This window comes from Caretta caretta, chromosome 15, assembly GCF_965140235.1.
Source record: "Caretta caretta isolate rCarCar2 chromosome 15, rCarCar1.hap1, whole genome shotgun sequence".
Lineage (NCBI taxonomy): Eukaryota > Metazoa > Chordata > Testudines > Cheloniidae > Caretta > Caretta caretta.
Window position 1 is genome coordinate 6,331,232 of NC_134220.1, and position 22,624 is coordinate 6,353,855.

Genomic DNA, 22,624 nt, shown 5'->3' on the forward strand with positions numbered 1-22,624 from the left:
ATAAATTTCTGGGTAGGGTTGGAGACTTGTTTGGGGGGGTGGGGGTGGTTTGTAGAGAAGATGAAAAGATAATCAAAACATCCATTATCACTCTTTGCCTGTGTTGTGTATGCATTGACCTCAAGCTAGTATGAATCTCAAGAGGCAAAAACAAACTGAAAGCAACCCCTCCTTGAATCTCACGGTGGCTCGATCCAAAGCCCACTGACGAAGCCAATGAAAGTCTTTCGGTCCCTTGACTCGGATGGGCTTGGCAGTTTGAAGAAAGCCTGGCAAACCTCTCTGAGGGAAGATGACTTGGCATTGGAGCCTGGCATTGGAGCTCTCCTGACTCACAAGGGTTTTAATGGGCCTGCAGAAATTGGGTACTTCCGTGAGTAAGGGCTACTCAGCTGAGTCAGGACTACAAGATTAAACCCCTGATGTCATAGACACTTCTTGCCGAATGCTGGAGGGGGGCTATAATAACACTAACCAATAAATACCTCTGACACTGGGCAGCACCATTACAGTACATTGTAAAGAAGAGCGCTCGCTGCACAATATTTCAGCTGCACTGTCTCGTGCCAGAGTTTTTCCAACAATGTCAAGAAGCTAAAGCTATTGTGGCAGAATTTTTTAAACCCCAGTTGCTTCTTTCCTTTTCTTAAAAAAAGGGACCAGGTGAATGAGGATTAGTTAACTAACAGGCCTTGTATTCACTCTGAACGACACGAGCTAGTCACGCTGCCACCAGCTGCAAGAGGCAGTGGTGAAAGGAAATCCACAAGGCTTTTGAAAACCAATTTCTTTTCTTTTTAAAAATTATTAGCCTTTTAAATTTTTTTAAGCAAACCTCTTTCCTGTCACTCCCCTCTCACCCCCCCCTTAAGAATATAAAAATGTTGGAGCATTAGTTGACTAAAGTACAATAAATAACCAGTAAACACAAAAACATACTTTATTTGTTTCTTCTTTATACAAAATAAAGAAACTAGAAGCAAAAACTATAATACATCCTTCAATCCGTGTGGCCTCCAATAAACTTTTGGGTTTGAAGTGGTGTTTGCCAGAGACATTCGGACTTGGATCGCTTTTTTAGTGGTAGTTTTAGTTATATTTCTGCCCAGTGGAAAACAAAACAAACCCCAAGATTCTCCAAACATTAAAGTTCCACAGTCCTGGAAAGCTAAACCAGAACTAACCACGAGGGGTCGCCTTGTCATCAGTGAAGGTTTTCTTTTGCAAGACACACCAATTCCCATTCCCACCTCCATCACCACAAAACGAACCTTCTAATTAAAAAAAAAGTGGATTATGAGGGGGTTCCCCCCTTTCCAGATTAAGATTAAAAAGATGCAATTCTGGATTGAAGAAAGAAAGAAAGAAAGAAAGAAAGAAAGAAAGAAAGAAAGAAAGAAAGAAAGAAAGAAAGAAAGAAAGAAAAGCCCCCCCGCCCCCGAAAAGTAGGCAGTCCAGTCAATCAGGAAATCTGTGATCCAGTCCAGTTCAGCTTTGGTCCAAGAGATGCTGCTTCAGATCCTTGCAGAGGTTAGTCAGCATTGGCACGTTTCGGCAGCCGTGCCTGCTCACACGTGGCGAGGAAAAAAGACACTGAGTGCGGGGACCCCCCGCAGCCTGTGTCCTGTGGCTTGGGGTGGGGGTGGGACTCCGGAGAATTTTGGCATCAGTGTCAGGCGGCCGGTTTTGGTTCCTGGTGTCTTAGCCGGAGCTGGGACGAGGAGGCTGGATCTGCCTGGGGCAGAGGGAGCCGGGGGTCCCCAGCACCCCCACACCCTCTGGCTGGGTCAGCCCTACCACACCGCTGCCTCGTTCAGCTCCTGGTTTGGATGCGAGAGGGGGCCGCTGTACCCGCTGTTGCTGGACATGGAGAAAGGGGGGCTGGGGCCGCCGCTGAAGACCTCGCCGGGAATGGGGTGCAGCGAGCCGGTCAGGCCCGGCTCGGGGCTCGGGGTGTCAGGGTGCGAGATCATGTCGGTGTACCTTTGGTTTTCGGAGGAGTGGTGTCCGGGGAGCGGGGGCTCCAGGGGCCCCAGGGGCGTGGAGCCGGGCCCTGAGGTTGGAAGGTAGCTGGAGTCTGCTGGGGACTGGGCTTGCGAGGGGGGCCCGTGGGGGAAAAAATCGTAGTTCCCGCCTGGCCCGTAGTAGTCTCCTTGGTAATCTGGAGCAGGGGAGAGAGAGGAGGGTGAGGCGGGGCCGGGGCGCTCCAGAGCCTTCCCGGCCCAGCTGAAGCCAGACTCCCCCAGCGCAGAGCCCGAGGGTTTTCCGGGACTGGCCGGAGCTAGCGCCTCCCACCCCCAGGAGCGGCTGCGAATTGTCTGCGCGTAGGGCCACACAGCCCCGGGGGCCAGGTGCGCACCTCTCCCCGCTGCCGGTACCCAACACACGCGCAAAGGCGGTCAAGGGGTCCGGGTACAGCAACGCGGAGAGGGGCGGGCCTTTGCAGCCGCCTGGCCCGTCGCTTTTGCTCCACCACAGAAGAGCAGCTCATGCAAGTGAGCTTTCAGGGTCCGGCATTTATTTGCTGGCTGCGTCTTTCACTGCCTGTCCCCACCCTAAGCCGAAGGACACCGATTTCCAGATCCTGTGACAAAAACCAGGGAGGGATTGGTTCAAACGCGTTACTGGGGTCCCACAATTATCCAGCTCAATTGTCCAACGGGCGAGCAAGGTCTAGGATCAGAACCAGGGACATTTTTATCAGCTACAGAGATTTGTATCTGACACTTGCGCGCTTTTTTCGGAAGCCACCAAGCTGCAGAATATCCCACTTTCATCACGTGCAAAAGAACAGAATAAACAGATTCCTAACCGGGCACTAGTGACTGTAACCGTTAATAACCCCAACGTCTTCCACTAACCAGATAAAGCGGAAATGCTTTCAGAGGAGATAGAATTATAACAACACGTCTAATAAATATTTTCCGGAGGGAAATGGGAAAGGGGGTTAGGTTGTAATGTTTAAAAGGTTTTGCTTCAAATAAGTAGGAGCGGATGGAAAAAAACAGTGTATTTAAGTCGATGAACCCCCCTAAGTAATATCGACATTGATTGCGCTTTCATCCTGACAAGCAACCTCCCCCCAGCACCCCCCAGAACAACAGCATCGCAGTCGGAATCTTTGAAAATAGCGGAAGTCTCTGGAAAGCCGCGAAATCCTGGACATGATTAGAAACCTCGGGGGGGGGGGGGGGGGGGGAGGAGTAACTGAACGCGCTGAATTTCTTCCCAAACCTAAAAACAAAATAGTCTCCATAATTGTAACTGACCAAAAATTAATAAAAAGAACTAGAAAAGGTGTCACTGTCTATAGCGCTCTGTTAAAAAAAACAAACAAAACAAAACTACCCTCACAACTCCAGGGAGATCTTTCTCTCTAGATACAGGAGGATGAGAGAGAGAGAGAGAGAGAGAGAGAGAGAGAGAGAGAGAGATTGTGTAAATGGCTGGATGGAAAAAAATCTCTTATTTAGCTGGCACAGAAGGAAAGAACAGGAGGATTTTTCCCCCGCTCAGCAATGGCAGGGTTGCAAGGGAGGGGTCATTTTTCTAAGCCCCCAGCTCTCGCAGCAGCCAGGCAGGCTGGCAACCCCCAGCTAGGGCTAGCTCCAACTTTCAGCGCCCCCCCCCCCATCCCAAGCTGCCTTCAGTGGCGGGGCAATGACCCCCCTACACACCCGCACCCCAACAGGCACCGCTAGGGAGAGATCGGCCCCTGCGTGTCGTGAAGGGGCCGAATTTCGAGGGGCCACATGGCCCGAGCGGGGAGGGGAAGGAGCCGACAAGGGGGAGAAAACAACTAGCAAACACGCAGGGCCCGGCCCCTGTGATAGTGACCTTCCATATGCTCCGGGAGCTCGGAGGTAATTGGAACAAATGCCGTCTGAAAGAGGTACAAAAGGGGGCAGCTGGAGCTTTGTTCCCGGGCACACACGCGGGGGGGCGGGGGCTGAGTGGGAGCGGGGCTCTGTTCATTCAGACAGCTTCATCACAATGCCCCTTTCTTACTTGCTGCAGGGGTGCAAACTTGGCCAAGGACCGGACGGAATCTCTAACAGGGGGATTAGAGGAGATCTCGACAAGCTGAGCTCGCATTCAGGGCGAGGGAGGGCGGGGGGATGTGGGCGGCTGCGGGGGTGGGGGGGTGGGGGGGGGCGACGACCCTTCAAACAGATGCCACAGGAAGGGTGGCAAAGTCATGGCAACCGGCCCTCACCTTCCCTCCTACCCGCTGCCTTGGCCAGTTGGGTCCTTAGCTCTTTGGTTTCTGGGCGAGAATGATCCGTGATCGGTATCTCCGGGCCAATGAGCAGCGGGAGCGAGAGAGAGAGAGAGATGGAAAGAAAGTGAAGGAAAGATGAAGGGTTGGAAGGATGGAAAGAAGGAAAGAGGAAGGGATGGAAAGAGAAAAGGATGGAGGAATGGAAAGAAGGAGAGAGGAAGGGATGGAGGGATGGAAAGAAGGAAAGAGGAAGGGATGGAGGGATGGGAAGGGACAAGGATGGAGGTATGGGAAGAAGGAAAGTTTGGGAATATGTTGTATTCAAACTCCTCGAACCCAGCGAGATTCCATTACAGCCTGGGGCTGGGGCTGTCGGGCCCCTCTGAACTCCGAGCGCCTTGGGCGGGTTTGTGGACGCGCTAGCCGAGCCCCGCGGCAATGAACTCACAGCATCCCCGGGTTTCGCTGCTGGGGAGCAGCGGCAGAGGCAGGGCAGCCCCCTGCCTTTCCCGTGTTACTTTCTGTACAAATGATGCTTCCTTTAAAAAACCCACCCAGTCTCTGTAAGGGCAGGAGCGCGCTCCATCTGCCATGCGATGTATTTCTAAGAGAGGGACTGGGAGACGAGGGAATCCCCTTCTGCCTCAAAAGCCGAATCGACACAACCACACCCCCCAGCCCCTCACCGCGCCTCTCCTCTGGCCAGGAAACAGCCCCCAAGCCGCAGGGAAGGTATCTTTCTCCTCCTGTCTGTGAGGTGGGTTTCATGACCATTTGCCAGCTGTGCGTCTAAATCCGGAGCGTTTACTCCTGGGAGTAAACTTTATTCAGGCGACGAGTCCTACAGAGCCAGAATCTGGGGTCGGTTACACCGGTGTGAATCCGGATTCACACCAGGGGTAACTGAGGTCAGAATCCGGCCCCTGGCTGTGGACAGGACAGGAGTAAGGTAACCGGCAGGACCGCGCGCCGGAGCAGTAAATTTACCCCCAGTAGTAAAGCTTGGAGGATCGAGCCCTACAGCATCACAGCGGGAGTTTCTCTATGGCGCCCCGCGCAGCTCCTGTGAACTCCGGAACCCTTCACGTACGGGACGGAGAGGGACTTTAACTGGAGATTCACTCTTTCCTTTCTCTCGGGAATCCCAGATTGCATCAGCAGCGCATGGGTGCGATCTAACCCCTAGGGGCACGAGAGGCGGCAAAGTCCCCCAAAGACCGCATCTCTTCCTGTCTATGTACAATCGCCGAGTAGAAGGAGACACACCCGGGAAGCACGGCTCCCCGACTTCTCCCGGCTGCGGAGCTCCCGGAAATAGGACAAGGGCCTACGCGCCGGGGTTTGCTCCACTCAGGCGATGTTCAGGGCACAGAAGGTAACAATTTTACCAGACCCACAAATTCCTTCCCCCTCCCGCACCCAGCCAGGAAAGGCGGTAACAATGAAGAGAATCCGGAGCTAACACTTTGGAAGGAAGTGGCGTGAACCGGATTGGGAGAAAGCACCAAGACCTTCCCTTAAAGACAAACTCCAGAGTCTTACGGCCAGTTAATACAGAACGCAAGCAGCGGGCTCTCTCCTTTAAAAGACACAATGAAATGCTATAAAATGTAGTACACTTCAGAGCCTTAATTTCTAAAGGTGGCAAAAGAAAGAATAAAAAGAAACGAGAAAGAAAGAACAAATGAACAAAAGAAAGAAAGAACAGTGATCAAATAGAAAAGAACGAACAAATAAATCGATTAACAGGGGAGAAAAATGAAAGAAGGAACAGTGATCAAATACAAAAATGAACAAATGAATTGATGAACAAGAAAAAAGAAAGATGAAAGAATGAACAATGATCAAATAAAATGAACAAATGAATGGACAAGAAAGATAGAAAAATGGAAAGAAAGAAAAATGAAGAAGAACAATAATCAAATACAAATGAACAAATGAATGGATGAACAAGAAAGAAAAGAAAGAACTATGATCAAATAAAAATGAATGAAAGAAAGAAAGACAAAGAAAAGTGAAGGAATGAAAAATGATCAAGAAGAAAGAAAGAATGAAAGAAAGAAAGAAAAAGAAAGATTCCTCCAGCCTTAATTTGTTTGCTCTGGGATCTGTGTTTGTTTTGTTTTTACAATGTTTGAATACAAAGAGTGTTAGGAGGTCATCCAGGAAGTGATCCATAAAATGCTCATTACCTCCGTAATAAGAGTAAGGGGTAGAACCCAACATTTCAGATTCATCCAGCCTGCCTCCCAGAGGGCGCATGCGCCGAGGACTCCTGAAGAAGGCATGCCTCCTGGCCCCCAGCGCGCTCAGCTGTTTCATTCTCCTCTCTTTGGACCTTCGATTCTGGAACCAAACCTGCGGGCAAATTAAACAACATCAGCAACGTGGTGACAACATCCCCCACCCAGCCCCCCAGCTCCCGCCAGCTGCCTCCCAAGGCCCCGTCAAGCCACACGGGCGCTTTGGAGAGGCCGGCGCAAGAGTTCTGATCTGCCTGCTTTTAACTGGCCGGGCCTGTCTCCTGCACTACGTGTCTGCCCCAGGACGGCCGCGGTCTCCAGACTAATCGACTAACGCACGGACTGGTCTCTGCGATGTAGGGGCGCATAGATCTGCTGCTGTACACACGTATACAGCCAGACCAGGAAGCTGGTGGTGTTAATAGGATGCCAGCTAAGAAACGGGTTCCCTTCACATGATCGCCTCAAGATGTTCCAAGTTTCTCCTGCAGGATTTGCCAGATGAAGGCAGCAGCAAGTCACATCCTCCCCCCGCCAACTCCCAGCTGACAGGCTCCCCGAAGATCCACTTTCCCATTCTTTGGACAAGCTGAATACTTTCTGGACCCTTTACAAGAGGCAGGCGAAGAGGCTCTGAAGAAAAATGAAGAGAAACTTCCAACCGGGGGATTAAACTCTGCAGTTTAGCCAGTGGAGCAGATTGGCTTTGAATTAAAAAGAAGAGGAAAGTTGCGAATGAACTCTGAGAACCATCCAAGAGTGAAGGATTTTTGCACACCCTTGGAGAGGTTTATAATGAATTGTGCTTCCTACCCCCCCCTCCTCTAAAGCCGAGAAGACATATTCATAAAGGCAATTAAAGGGACTTTTCAAACTGCAAACAGTTGTGGGGGTGCCTGCTTTCCTAATCTAGCTATCCACCCATCGACAGAAACGTAGAGCAATACAGAGTGTATGGAGACAGATAGAAATGTATAGCGATAAATGAGAACACGGAGAATATGTACAGCGCCCGAGGCTAAAGCGGGAGGTGGGGGGCAAGACAGGCATTCTTGGACATTTTCCCATCTTGCAGATTTCAGAGGTGAAATACAGAACACTCCATCCCCCCTTTTGTTTGGTCTGGAACAATTTTTTTTTACACGCTCAAAACTATATATTTGCCAACAGTACGGCAAAAACGCCTTTGAATGTATTACTTCAGCAGTAGCAAGAGACCCGAACATTCTTCTCTGGTTTACCTCAATCTATGTCTCTGTTTTGGGACTTGTTTTGATTCCTCCCCAATTTCCTCTTTAATATAAATGTGCAGATTCTCTTAACCAACACTGTGAATAAATCTTGTTGCAAAATGTCAAGACAGACAGCTCTCGGGTTGACCCAGTTTAAAGGACTGATGTTAATTTCTTCTCTAGAACCCCCTTTGCTTTGCAACTTTTTTTATGATTTTCACTTTTAATTTATGATTAGTGGATTTTTGGGCGGGGACCGTTCTGAACTCTTTTCCGCTGACTGGCTTAGCCTGAAAGTCCCACCAGGCAAGTACAGGATAAAGAGATTTTAATGAAGAACTGACATTGCTTCAAATAAGTAAGCAGGGAACTGAACGAAGGTTGAGGCATCTGGTTGACATCGTGTTTGGAAGAACTTGCCATCAGGTATTGGATGGAGATGTAATAATCCGGCCTGCTGGATTTTGCATCCAGCACCAGATACAGCCTATAGACCCGGAGTCTACTGGGGACTGCTTGATCGTTTTTTGTTTTTGGCTAACATGGCCTCCATTTGGGTTGGCATCATCTCCCACTGATGTCAACCGGAGCCTTTTCATTGACCTCAATGGGAGCTGAGTCAGTTCTTTAGAGAACTTGGGTCTGATCCGAAGCTCACTGAAATCGATGGGAGTCGATCCACTTTGGATAACTCACTCAAAGCGCTGCCCAGAGTGCGTGGGGGGCTCAAACCCGCACGGGAAAGGCTGAGTCCCAAACTCCAGGCCTGGGTTGGTCAGCACGTCTGCAGATCCACGTCTGGCGTAAGGGCCAGGTCCAAAGGACTGGAGCCTTTCCATCGAGTTCAGTGGGCTCTGGAGGGGGCGCTAAGCACACCAATGCTTGAGACTGAGTGTTGGCTTTCGCCTGAGGACTCTTCAGATGAAGAAAACAATTATATAACTAGAGAGCTTTCAAAACAAAATCTCTGATCATCATCGCTAGTACTAACAGTGGCCAATTATTAGAACTGTTATCATAATATTGACAAGAGGAAATTGTCCTCTTGGTTAGGCGAGAGGAAGAGTTCAGTATCTAGAGAACACCACAAGAGGGACAGCAAGAATTGAGCAGTGGCGTGGGAGTGAGGGGTCCTAGGTTCGAGTTCCAGCTTTGCCACATGGATGAACCTTTGCAAATCACTTCGCTGCCTTGTGCCTCAGTTTCCCCATCTATAAAGTGGGGGCTTACCTCATTCGTAAAGCCTCTTAAAGGGGTATGTATAATTATTACCAAGGGGAGATATTCATGGCAAAGATCTACTTGGCCTCGCCTTTTTTAATATATGCCAATTTCCTCCGACACTTTGGCATCTTGCCAGAACCCTTTTCTTTAAATATCAGAATTTTCTCTCCCCTCCTCCCCCTCCCACTTCTCACAGCCCTGAAGTGGGACTGCTGAGTTTGGGACGTCACAGTCATCTCCATGGCGACAGGCTGTGATGTAACAAAAGTAGGTGGCTGGGAGCTGGACCCCAAGGGATCCAAAGAGAGGGAAGCAGGAATGACTCGGATACGTGCTCGCCCCACCTGGTTAAGCAGATGGCGATGCTATGGGCGGTCACTCTAGTCCCTGTTTTTGATCCTTTCTCCTATGCTCTGCTATGACACCTCTTGTAGCTGCGCTTGTCTGTACCTGGATCACTCTCATGTTGAGCCCTGTCTCCTGGGCCAGCTGTTCCCGGATGTGCCTGGTAGGTTTGGGGGTAGCAGCAAAGGCAGCCTTGAGAGTCTCCAGTTGCTTGGCTTTAATTGTAGTCCGAGGTCCCCTCCTCTTGGTGCCCGAGTTCTGTTCCTCGTTCTCGTTGTTGGTGGTCTCTTTGTCCGAGGAGGTGGAGTTGTCTGTTTCCTTTGTATCATCCTGCATGGGGTCCTGAAGATCCGGGGACAAACTTCTGTCTGTACAGGAGGACACTGCAAGGGAGAGGCAGAGGGAGATGGATGACTCTGGGCAGAGACGGGACCTTCACCCCCACTGTCCCTCCCGGGGAGGGGGGGGGGTTGAACTTCTTTGGAGGCTAGATCCTCCTAACTCTCTGCGCTAATTTAACACGAATCAATCACTCCCAGTGAACACCACGAAGAGTTAATGAGGGGTCTGAATTAGCAGCAACATGGGCTCATCGGGCTATGTGGCAACAGGGAAACACAACACCCCCGGCCTTTTCTGCCACTCGAGCAGGCAGAGGGTGTGACTCCGGTGTGAAACCTCTGGCTTCGGTGGCGTCGCATCGGATTTACGACAGGGTGACTGGATCCGGATGGCAGATTTGCAACCCATTGGCATAGAGGGAGCTGTCCAAGGCTCCCACACTGGGGAAGGAAGCGCTTTCGTTTGGACCAGCTGAGCGTTTTCCTTTAAGACACAAATCGAGCCACAGCTGGGGAATAAGAACCCCTGCCACAAAGCCTTGGCTGTAACCACCGGGGCTCGGGGATTTCATTCACCACCTTGGCCCTGGCTCATCCCCCCTCGCTTCGGAGCCAGCAAAACCCTGACTCTGGGATCGGAAATAGGCCAGCTGCCCGCCTCCCCCGCTCCCAAACAGGCCCCTAATGTGAAGACCGCCGGGCAACCTCTGCTCGCCTGGCTCAGAGCAGCGCCCAAGGGAGCCGCCTGACAAGATCCAGCCGCAGGTATGACCCCAGGGGAAGGGGGTGAGCACAGGCCACAGGCATAGACCGCTGTGCCAGTGAGGACCCGATCCCGCTGCCCTGATGCCGAGACAGCTTCCAAGGAAGTCAAACGGGAGTTCCGCCTCTGCCTAAAGAGAGGAGCATCGGGCCCACAACGCGTGCTCCTGTGAATGCGAATAGCCTGCACTGCACACACACGCCGCAATGAGACACAGACACAGCAGACTAACAGAGCTGGGGATCTGGGGCATTCAATCCATTGCGTTTTATGAGGGGCTCTGACAGAGAGAAAGGACGGAAAATCTGAGGATCTGTGTTTGATTCTAGGGGAAAGGAAGGCAGTTTATCAGTAGAGGGAGAAAGTGGAAGGCCTCAGGCGCTGTTAGCCCCATGGCAGTAAAGGGATCGCTCCCCTGAGCGAGGGTTGGGCGCTTGGGGCCTTGTCTGGAGTCTCTTCGCACATAAGGAAGCCGGGAAAATATCCCAAGCCATGGGGATTTTTTAAAGATCGCAGAGCGTGGATGGCGTTTAGGGGAAGGTAATGTTCGTAGCCCAAATCAAACAGGAACCCGGAAAAACAGCTGTCTCCCCAAACTGCCACATCCCCCTTCCCGGGTCTGGTCACATGTTCCCAGCTGGGTCTGTAAATGTAATTGACAGCGGTCGCTTTCCCCCAGCGCCTGCTGAATGTGCGGCCTGGATTTTTTTTAAGTGGAAATATCTCTTCGCTCTTCACTTCCAACCCTGGCTTTACCCTGCATCCTCCTCCCACTCCAGCCCCTTCCCCCCAGCCCCTCCCCCCAGGTTTTAGTCCACTTTTCTGCTCTCCCTCCACCCTCTCCGAACCGTCCGTATTTTGAGAAATAGGAAAAAAAGAAAAGGGGGAGGGGACCCAGATATATGTATAAAGATCGAAAGTAATAAATCGGTAAAGGATCCCCCCCAATACACCCACACTTGTGGGTATCGGACAGCGATAGCTCAGGTTGTATCTGATGCCAGAGCGTGTGTGTGTCTGTGTGTGTGTGTGTGTGAGAGAGAGAGAGAGAGAGAGGCCCAGCCAATACAAAAAAGACTTCAAAACCCTTCTTGTTTTCTAGAATTTGCAGTTTTCTAGAATTTGCTGTTGGAATAAGAAACTAAAATCCCCTCCCGGATGCGTTTTAAATTCACACCTATGCTAGGCCTCTACGGTCCCACCCCCGGTTAGAGGCTGGCGGAGGCTCCATACCTGAGTTGAGGCTCCCTTCCTTTAGGCTGGGCGAGTTCAAATAGTCCTCTTTGCAAACAAATTTGTTTTCGTCTATGATATAAAGTTCCTCTCCGGTGGAGAGCTGTTTGTTGCAAACCATGCACGTGAAACAGTTCAGGTGAAAGACTTTGTTTCGGGCTTTCCTGACGAGGTCGCTTGGAGAGATGCCTTGGGAGCAGCCTGCGCATTTGGTACCGAACCGCCTAAAAACGGAGCGAGCGAGAGAGAGAGAGAGAGAGAGAGAGAGAGGAGGAAAGTAAATACCCGGGTGCTTAGCGGCCCGGCCTCCCAGTCCCCTATAAGTGCATCCCCCCAACTGCAGGCGCGTGGGTGGAGGGGGTGGGGAGATGAGGCCATGAAAGCAATTGCCTGGATTCCGACAATGAAAGGAAAGCGGATTTGGTCGCCAACAAAATGCGTGCGCAAAATGATTCCTCTCGCGGCGAGCAAAACGCGTCTCAAGTAGCCCAAGAGAGGACTCGCGTTTACTTGTGAATGATCGCCCAGCACCGAGTGCCCTTGTTTGACTCCATACAAATGGACACCCCCCTCACCCGCACTTCAATAGTACCGTCTCCATGGGAAATATTCTGGGGTGTCTGTTTTGTTTGATCCCTCCCTTATCTCCGGCAGGTAGAAAGTGTCCTCGGCATTACAGCATTTGCTCAACTCGCTTTTGCTCAGACACGGCGCGGAGGAAGGGAAAAATCCTTCTCTTTGGGCCGCCCAAGTTGGGAGGCGAAGGGGCAATTTTCGGAGCTGTATTTTGGGGCAGACATGCATTGGTAGCTAGATCGCAGCTCAGAATAAGGCGAGGGAAGTGGACCAGGTTTTTATACATGCGCGTGAATGCCTGTGATGCAGATGGGCCGCTTTAAGGAGCGGCCACGGTTCGGTGTAAAAAATAACGATCCGCTTTGGTTTTGCGGGATTTATGGAGCAATTTTTACACCCCACTGTATCCACCAGAAAGCTGCAGAGCGTTTGCATCCTTTTTCAGGCTGCATTTCGCGAGGACATAGGAGGTAATCAATGGATCTTCCCTCACAGTCATAATTCCTATGAATATTCCTGTTCTCTTCCATGAGGTCACATCTCAGTTAGTAAATATCTAACCGGGACACTTTGGTTGTTAGAGGGGTGGTTAGTTCCAAAAGAGAAACACAGAGGGCTGCTTATTTAATTCAAAATACAAGTGGGGAGAGGGGATATGAGGATCCTAAAAAGGTCTCCCCCTTCCCCAATAAAACAACCCACACACCAGTGCTGAAAATGGGTCTAGTTTTGATCTCCTTTTATTCTGCATTCCAGCCCCCTTCCCGATTGATTGAATGATTGATTATTAAAGGGAATATTTTTCCTAGGGAATGATCTATATCAAGCAACAGAATCGTATCTGTTTTTCAAAGCAGGTAATTTAGTTTCCACTTTGGGGTGTTGATTCGGGCTCCCTAGAGGTTTGAGGGCTAGTGGAAGTGGGGTGGACGATGGGGGAGAAGGTGGGGAATAAAACTGTTTTTTTCCCTCCCTTGTTTAAACACAACTTCTAACAGCTTCACTTTCCATGACGTTGATTTAGTGAAAGCATTAGAAGTCATAAGTCATTTTTTTGTCTTATCCTGGAGCATAATTGGCTCATCTGCACCTTATCAAAAATCATTAAAGGCATTTAAGGAGTTGCAGCGTGAGGGGTGCTGAATGCAAAGGGGCCGTTAAAGGTAGTTTACATGTGTAAAGGCGAGTGTGACACTTAACCTATTCAAAATCACCTTCATTAGGGCCTACTGGACTAGGAAAACTGCCGTCTCCCTCCACTCTGTATTAATCATCCCCTGAGCTTTTCACCCTTTAGCTAAACAAATGCCCACATTTACCTCAGTTACAGCCAGAAACAAAAGGCCAGGCGATATTTAGGGCGATTTTACATTTTCAATGAGTTCATTTGTTGATTTAAAAGAAAAAGGGGGGAGGGAGGGGAGGGGACGGGACAGGACAAGTTTGCTCTGCGCACGTATAGCCAATTAGACCACAAAGCCTTGCTCCTAACCCTTGCTAGGAACTTTAGTGTGCTTTTGAGAATTCCCAGTTCAGGCAGGAATGTTGGGGCAAAGGAGTTTGGTGATGTCCCCCCATATTCCGCTCTCTGGCCTCTCTGCACTTGAGTTCTGATTTACGCTCTGTCTCTCCGCAATACAAGTAGCTTTGTTTTTAAAGCCCCGGGGCATTCGAAAATCAGTTTTCTGTTGAGAGAAGTTTTATTCTTCTGTACTCCGGAATGATTTTTTTAAAGTAACCTACAAACCCATACTCTCTCGCCTGGCGTGCGATCCGCTCGGATCTGGCTCAACCGTGTGCATATACCTACATTAAAAGCATTCGAATCGGGTTACAGAGCGAACAAGGAGCGTGGAGCCCCCCCCCCCCAGTTCTAGGATCTTCCCTTCTGTACAGAAAACTCTGAGGAATATCGCAAAAGGAGGAAATTGACAATAGGGACAACAAGACGCCTGCGGATTTTAAAAAATCACTGAAACCGACCTGGCGTGCGGCTAATAAATGGATCCCCCCCCCCACCCACAGGCACATATAGGGTTCCTTTGGGGAATTGGAGTGGCATATAGATCTGACTCCTTCTGCAGCATCGGGAGTCCACAGCGACCGATGGAGGAGACGCCAGCAAGGTGCCAATTACAGAACGCGCTCAGCTTAGTGTCTAGGACGCTAGGCAAAGCGCAGAAGCAGGGTATCGCTCTGTAACCTTGCCCCGCTATGCTAGCCAAGCAGGCGGGGAAGGGTTCCTCCTTGCGGGACTTACCTGAAAAAGTCATTTTTGCAATAAAGCTTGCCTTCCCTGGAGAAGCATTTCTCCGTCAGGTTGCACTTGCATTCGCAGCACTGGACACATTTAATGTGCCATGCCCTGTCCAACACGTTCAGCAGAAACCTGTCCAGGATGGGCCGCTCGCAGCCTGCACAATGCACCATCATGACCTCCGCAGAGGAAGGCGAGACCAGCAAAATAAAGCAGAATGCAACCCCCACCCCGCCGCCGAAAGCGATCGCAAGGGGGGGAAACGGAAAACAACACTGTCAGCTTCTTGCCTTCTTCTCCTGGGCGTCCTGAGGGCAGGCAAAAAGTGTCGCGTGGACTTCCCAGACCCCCCCCCACTCTTCCCCCACGCCCCCCACACCTCTCCTAGCAGGTTCAATGTGGGGAAGCCAAGCAAAGATATCCTGGTGGGGTGACTTGCCCGGTGCCTTTCAATTTAGCAGCATCTCGGCCTGGAGCAGCATCAGTGCCTCTGTGGAAGCAGCCGGTCCACGAAAGGGATTAATAATAACACATAACAATCATAATAATCATAAAAAGCCAGGAGCCCGGTGTTCCTACGTCTAGATGGCTGGTTGGGACTTTTCTCCACTTTCACGCTGTTCCCATCTTCAGCTTTGTCTCCCAGTTTAGTAATTCGCGCATCCTTATTCAGATTTGGTGACGTCTCCCGGAACGTAGAGAGGCCGAGGGCCAATGAGAAGGCGGTGGCCATGGCAACCTCTTAATTTATAGCATATCTAAATTGGCTCCAGCCTTGTGCTTGGCACAGAGGGAAAAAAACAAGGCAGCACTATTGTTGAGTAGTAGGTTTTACCTGGTGCGGGGGCTAAGTAAGTATTTACCTTTATTTTGTTTGCAGGGGTGGGTGGGTACAGATTTACTTTTTGTGGTGGTGGGGGGGGTTAATATTTTATCTTTCTCTTCTTGGGGCGCTGGGGGGAATGAGACTTCAGAGAGGTCACTGCACCTGCAAAACCAGCTCTGTTTCGCCTCCGTGTCAACAGAAAGCCAGTGAAAGCAGCTAATGGCCTCTTTGCATAAGCAGAAAAGGTGGAAATTCTGGTTCTTTTGTCAAGTGATCTCCATGAATCCAAATTTAAAAAAGAGAAAAGCCAAAGGACCCCGATCTAGGGGGTGTTTAGGCCACTGTCATGCTGAGGGGAGTGCCCCCCAGGAGAAGGCAGGTTCAGACTATGTCTTGGGATAAAAAGTTATCTGTCTTGTACTTCTCAGATATTAAGGTAATTGACCCCCCGGCGAGCTAGTTGGCCTTTGTTATACAGATGGGCTGGGGGGAGCCTTTTTAAAAAAAGGTTTACTTTGAGTAATTTACAACATCTTTAAAGCCAGAGTCAACATGAGAATGAAGGGAGGAGAACCAGGAAAGCAAACCCCCTTTGGAAAGAGAGAGCCTTTTTGTTCTTGTGCTGCTGTATATGATTTTTCTCTTTAATTGCAGGTCCTGCGGACTTTTAAATGACCCAGTCACCTTTGCGCAAGGTGATGGCTCGAACGAATTTACCTTTTTAAAGAAATGTTCTAGAGCTGAAAATATGTCCGAGTTAAAATAAAAGTTGTTGTCTTCAACTGCTACTCTGGGAGAGATGGATGGATGGATGGATAGATAGATAGATGGATGGATAAGAAGTTATAGCAATAGATAGATGATAAGATGTTGATAGCTCATCTATCTAGCAATTAGATAAATGAGAGGGTATAGCAATGGATAAAATAGATTAGATGATAAAATGTTATTGATAGATGATCTAGCTAGCAACAGATAGATTAGAAGGTGTAGCTCCAGATTAACTGGGTAGACAGACAGAAAATTAAATAGATAAGAATGTATAACAACAGTGAAGAATGTATATAGCTGGTTAGGTAGATTGGAACGTATGGGGAGGAGATATGGGAAGGTACAGCAATCGATATATGATAGATAAGAATAAATGGCAATAGATAGATTAGTGGGTGTAGCCATAGATGGATAGATAGAAATACAGTTAAACAGATACAAATGCATAACAATAGTGCAGAACCTCAAAATGGGATTTTCTCTAAAAGCTCTGCTCTGGGAATTATTTTGCGGGAAGTTCTCGGGCCTGTTACACAGGAGGTCAAACTAGATGTTCACAGTGGTCCCTTCTGGCCTTGGAATCTATGAATCTATCCGTGTGCAGGGATAGATAGAGAGATAGATCGGGCTCCCTAGAGATAGGTGAATCTGTATAGCTATAGATAGATCAGTACATTTCACTTAGCATCGTTGGATTAATGTACTTGTTGAACCTAATAAATCTAATATTTGCAAATGTTTCAGTAAGAGCGCTTTTCAAGTGTGTAAATCCGAGTTTTGGAGACAGGTATTTCAATTAATCCATCCACAATGCCTTAGTGAGCGAGGCCGGCTGCAGCTGGCCTGCTAAACAAGGGGGGACGGTTTGTTTGCAGGATGTGGTTGTTGTTGTTACTTAGGTGTGTGTGTGTGGTGGTGGTGGTGGTGGGGGTTTGGGAAGGCCGATCCCCGGCTTCCTCCTCCTTTTGTCATGTGAGGGACAAATGACAACTCTGGCACAATAGATTAAGTTATAAGGTTCTCTTGCTCTGTCCCCCCCGCCCCCATTCCCACCCCTCTAGAAGGGGAGGGCTGGACAAGTGTTTCACAAAGCGTTTGTTAATGGGAAAGTACCCAAATGTTTAGTTAGTCATTTCATTAAGTCTGGTAACGAAGAGAACACTTAGACACCAATGCGGAGAGCTGCATTTTTTCCGGAGCCTTGTGGGGTGAGGAGAGGGTGAAGGGCGCAGCTTAAAAGCAGCTCCGAGGAATCCTGCTATAAATAAAATAACCTCTCTCCCAAGCGCCGGAACCCCACCAGCAAACGGGGGCCGCTAGAAATCCAGGTAGATGTGCGGAGAGAAGCCCTTCTTCCGTCAGCGGCATCGCTGGCTCAAGGATCTAAGAGACATAGTTTCCCTTTCACACTTAGTAAAAATCTTTCTTCGAGGGAAAAATAATTGACTTGAAGTTTAGTGATACCCTCCCTCTTTTACAAAAAGGAAAGGGGAAATTAAAAAACCCTGAGAGTCTTTCCAGCCTTCTTCTATGACAGCAGCCTGGCAACCATTTGTACGCACAGAGGTTTCTTGTTGTTAGCTGATTTTCTTGTATGCATTTTTTTTTAAGTCGGGAGACCAAAAGCGTTTTTGGTTCCTTCTTGGGGCTTTAAAAACCTGGATTTCATGAATCTTTTGCACTAGTTAATATGTCAATAGGGAAATTCCCCATTGTAGCGGAGAGGTACCCCTGGTAGGATAAATAAAAGTCAATATCCATTAATGGTCTCCGTTCCATACAAAAACAAACTGATCATTCACCAGAGCAAACAGCAGAGGCTGAAATTCACAAAAAGGGTAACATTCTCTGGAGGGAGGAGGAGAGAAAAATCTGAGGAAATATTTTTACAACGGTTAGGTCAAAATATTATATCTCAGGGCAACACGAAAATTACTGTGGTTTTTTGGTTTTGGTTTTTGCTTTGGAATGGAATAGTTCTTTCCGGAATATGAGTCAAACGTGTGAATATTTAAAACACACACACACACACACATACATACATACACACACCTTGGTCTGTTTGCTTCGTTGTCTATGTACATATACAATATTTACTAATATATAATTTATAGACATATGTAGTCTAAACCCACGGCTATTACACATTTGTACACACTATACTATATACATAGTCACACACATTTTCTATCTTATCTAATATAACATACCAATTCTTCATATTTATTTGCCCACGGGTAATATTCGAACGCTTATATCTGCGCACGCCTCCCTCCCACACCAGTTGTGATCACACAACATAGTCACCACGTTTCACACATCAGCCCGCTCCTGGAAAGCTACTCCACGTTCTAGCCATGTATCCACCCCGAGAATTTATTTTACCATCGTTTGCACATAAACGCGAGCAGGAGAGACCGCGAAAGCGAAGCCAGCGGCTACTTTGCAAGGTCCGAGATATGCTCAGGGTCTGGGAGTGCGTTCATTTACCATGAAATAATTCATATTGATTTTCTTATGATCGGACCCCTTCCCCCTCAAGGAAACACACTCGGGGAAGAATCGTAATTGTCGTCTTTGGTATGCTGTAGGTGACCCCCTCAGACAGAGAATTTTAACTCCGGTGGACACATCCAGGGACGTTAAAAACATAAATGAAAGGAGGCGGATTGATTTCGGTTTCTCATGAACACTGGTCACAAACGAACTAGGCTGAAAAACTCCCCCCGAGCAGCGCGTCCGGAGCACGGCGTGTGGCTGGCATGGCCCCACCCGGCGTTCCTGCGAAAGGGGAGCCGCCGGTGCTGGGAGTTTCATAGGGTCTGAACCAAAGAAAGTGGGGGCCGGTCTGCATTCGGCACTACAGAGACTGTGGAAGAATAACTGACCCGTGCTTAAATTGCCAGTGTATAAAAGGAGAAGTTCCATTATACAGCTCGGTCTTAGCTACAGCTAGAAGGTGCACAAGTATAATGCACATCTGTAACCGTCTAGTCACACATCCGAGGTTCATTTCAGCCTGTATTCATCAGACTGCATATATTATAATTCTCTCTCTATAATTTTAATATATTATATATATTTTCTGATGAACACAGGCAGAAATGAACAGCAGAGATGTGTGTACAGACGGGTAAGTATGTACATTTGCATTTCAGATTATATATGTTCTGTGTTCTTGCACCTATTATATACAAACACATGCCTACATCCTTATATGCACACTATGTTGACCTATGTTGAATTCCTTTGTATCTTTGCGTGCGTAGGTGTCTATGTATCAATATAGAGGAAGACTCAAATAACAGAACTACGGGCCTAGAATAGTGCAAATAGGGTTTTGTCTCTGTAAAGACCACATGCTATATACAGATTGATACAACCAATATGACACCCACACACAGTATCTTCTCTCTCTCTCTCTCACACACACACACATGTTCTTTCGTGTCTCCTTTCAGCGCAGTAAACATGTCCTCTACAGGTCCCGGGTCCATTTCCTGTATGTCACCTGGTATTTATTTTGACTGGTAATGTGGAGAATAAATATGCAGTCACTCTAGCCTGGGCAATCAGCACCTGCAACTAGCAGATAACAACCGTCATTTGGCTCTGTGGCTTTCCACCAGCCCCCCCACCCCCTCCCCCACCCCAACTGCTTCCCTCAGCAAACCCTTCTTCTCCATTAGCTTTGGGGAAAGGGGGGTTGCTTTCTCTTCCTTAAATCTCCCAAGTTCTACTACAAACCAAAACACCAGCAAGAACTATTGGGCACATTACCCCTATGCTAACCGTGGTGACAGATGGCTGTTCAGGCAACATAATGTCCTCCTATATGTAACTAATAAACCTATTGTGTCTTAACAGGGTAATGCATGGAGAAGCAGTGTCACTTATACAAGATGGTGATGGAATTTACTATATAAAAAAATCCCCTTTCAAGAGTAAAGTGTATCAACATTACAACACAACAGACGGCAGAGGGATAAGTAAAACAGACAAAAGACAAACAAGATAATAATCTGTTTCCAATCAGTTAAGCCCTGTAGAATTTGTAATATGCAGTTTGCATATTCCCCCTTGTGTTTGTAATTAATTATCTATCTGTTAGGATGCTCCGCAGACGAGTTTGTTGATATTTCATAGTTTTGTTTTGTTTTTTTTGGTCGTGGTTCATCATCATCGTTGGTCTATCTTCGCCGTGTTACTTGAAACAGCTGGGGGTTGGTTGTGTCCGGGGGAGTGTTATTCTGAAGACAGCTCCCCTTGAACAACTGGAAGGTTTAAAACACTATTTTAAAAAAAACCGAGAGACGGATTCCCCCATTTTGCATTGAAATTTCATTTGCTCTTTCTTGCAAAAGTGGCTTCCGTTCAAGCACTGGGATAGCGGCCCGGAAGAAGGTGATGCGAAAGCGACTCGAAATCGCTGGTTCTGTGCTAGCCCCCCCGCCCCCCCTTGCGTCACGAGAGATGCAAGACATTTTTTGCATGATTTTCATCATTAAAATCTCCTCCTTTCCCCTGGTAAAGGGACGGTGCAGTTTTTAACATTAAACAAACCCAGCAAGAATCTCGTGGCTGGGCTATAGGCGCTTTCTGAGTGGCTGCGTTACAAATTGTAAATTTAAATTGCTCACAGGATTCATTACCTCCTGCGTTTGATTTCAGCCAGCCGTGAAAAATTGTACTGGTCTACCACTGAGAAAGGGTTTGCTGCAAAGAGCCGGAGTCTAATCACCAGGGCTCTCTCTCCAACAAAAGTGTAATTATTTTGTTTTGGGTGTAAATATAACCCACGGTACAAAAAAGACAAACCCCCAACAGCGTCTGAATGCATTACAGGAGCGTTTAAAGAGATCTGCCCTCAATTAATACCAAGGTTGAAGGAAAGGCAGCTGGGGAATTTGGAACTTCAGGGCACTCCCTATATACATATATACACCCCCCCAACAAAACACTGCACAACGCCGAAATAACAGAGCGCACTCACTTCCACACACACTCAAAGTAATAACACTGCTTGCCTCCCCCCCCCAAATATCCATACATACAAAACAACACTGCATGCCCAATCTCACACACATACATGCCGCACAAAACATACAGATATGCACACACGCAAAATAAAACAATTCCACTGCGCACACAAACATACTAACATGACTACACTACACCACAGAAAGTAATAATAATGCGCAACCCCCTGCGTGCACCCGGAAAAATCAATTACACCACACTCACAAACAGAGCAAGATAACACATCTTCACAAACACACAAATAATAACTGCACGCACACCACTCATGCACAAACATAACAAAATGACACCACACACCCACAAGAAAATAACCCACCTTAAATGCACACTTATGCATAACAAAATAATTGCACTGCCCCCCCCCATTATTGCAACACACACATGTGCAAACACAAAACAAGATAATTATACTGCACGCAACACACCCGTGTTTTTGCACAGGGTGGGGCATATGTATGTATAAATGTGTAGGTCTAAAGGTAGCGTTTAGATTACTAATTTACAGCAAAATATTGTAACAGATATTTGCAATTAAACATCTGTAGAGAGTGACCGCTTTCTCTCAGGGTGTGTACATACACACGTTGGTAAGATCTCTGTGCCCAACCCAGGGCATGTGTGTTTCCTATGGTGTCTCTCTATAGACTAAATGCAAATACAACCAGGGCTAATATTTGATAAGAATCTGGAAGCCCATTAGCCATTTGGAGCTGGGCAGGTCTGCAGTGCTAGGAGACTTTCTCCTGCAACCTCTGAATGCCAATCCGAATTTCTTTCTTGGCATCTTCCGTTCTGGTTTTTTTTTTTTAATTTCACTAGTGCCAGGAAAAAGGGTGCGCGGGGGGGACGGGGACCAAATCAAGTACATTAAATCCTGGTAATTAATTGTCTCATTAAATGGGCATTTCTTTCACCTACAGAATGAATGTGCTACCGAGACAAAAAGGAGGGGGGCTCATTTTCCCTGTCCTTTATCTTTCTCTCCGAGCGGCAGCGGGCTCTCCCGCAGAGTGTCTCGGAGGAAGTTATGGAAAATGAAGGTAACCAACTAAGCCCCAAACAGGACTTTGAAAGGCGCAGGGCTGAATTACTAGCGCGAGGGAGAGACAGACCAAATCCAATCAATGCCGTTTAAAGAAGAAAACCAGAAGGGCGAGGCACCGACCCTCAGCGCGCCATGGCTTTCCCGGTGTTTTATCACCGGTGTAAAAATCACCTGCACATTAATGCTGGGCTCCTTTTCAAATAAACAGCTCGCCTGGATCTTTGAGAGACGCTGCTCCCCGGCACGCTTCGTTTGCTCCTCCGGGGTGGCTGGGTTCGGATTTAAGCAGCCGGTGTATCCGGGGGCTCGGGGGGGGGGGGGAAAGGAACACAAGCGGTATTTTAGGGTGATTTTCAGTTACTTACTTTGAAGCTGTCTCTCTCTCTCACACACACACAGAGGAGTAATACATGTACTCGGTGGGCCAGATCTTTCAGCCTTCCCTCTCTCCCCAAATCCACCCCACAGTGGTTGGACGGATGTAAACATAGCGCCGTTGCCCAGAT

The 22,624-nt window shown here is 48.2% G+C and overlaps 1 protein-coding gene and 1 long non-coding RNA gene across 6 annotated transcripts; one reads left to right on the forward strand and one right to left on the reverse strand.

The window, feature by feature from the left end:
- Positions 1-922: 922 nt before the first annotated feature.
- Positions 923-14,758, reverse strand: LHX5 (LIM homeobox 5). The gene is made up of 5 exons (XM_048821771.2): positions 14,440-14,758; positions 11,604-11,827; positions 9,372-9,649; positions 6,415-6,580; positions 923-2,161 (listed from the first exon to the last, which is right to left on the reverse strand). Exons 1-5 carry the CDS (start codon positions 14,610-14,612, stop codon positions 1,794-1,796), a joined length of 1,209 nt encoding a protein of 402 aa, XP_048677728.1. The 5' UTR covers positions 14,613-14,758; the 3' UTR covers positions 923-1,793.
- Positions 14,759-14,779: 21 nt separating this feature from the next.
- Positions 14,780-22,345, forward strand: LOC125623005 (uncharacterized). 5 transcript variants are annotated; one of them, XR_012665171.1, is made up of 4 exons: positions 14,780-15,287; positions 15,917-15,957; positions 19,901-20,798; positions 21,994-22,345. It is a non-coding gene; the product is annotated as an uncharacterized LOC125623005 (long non-coding RNA). The 5 variants fall into 5 exon arrangements; XR_007352876.2 differs by lacking the exon at positions 14,780-15,287 and having other exon boundaries at positions 15,387-15,957; positions 19,901-20,068; positions 20,705-20,798; XR_012665172.1 differs by lacking the exon at positions 14,780-15,287 and adding an exon at positions 15,387-15,507.
- Positions 22,346-22,624: the final 279 nt, after the last annotated feature.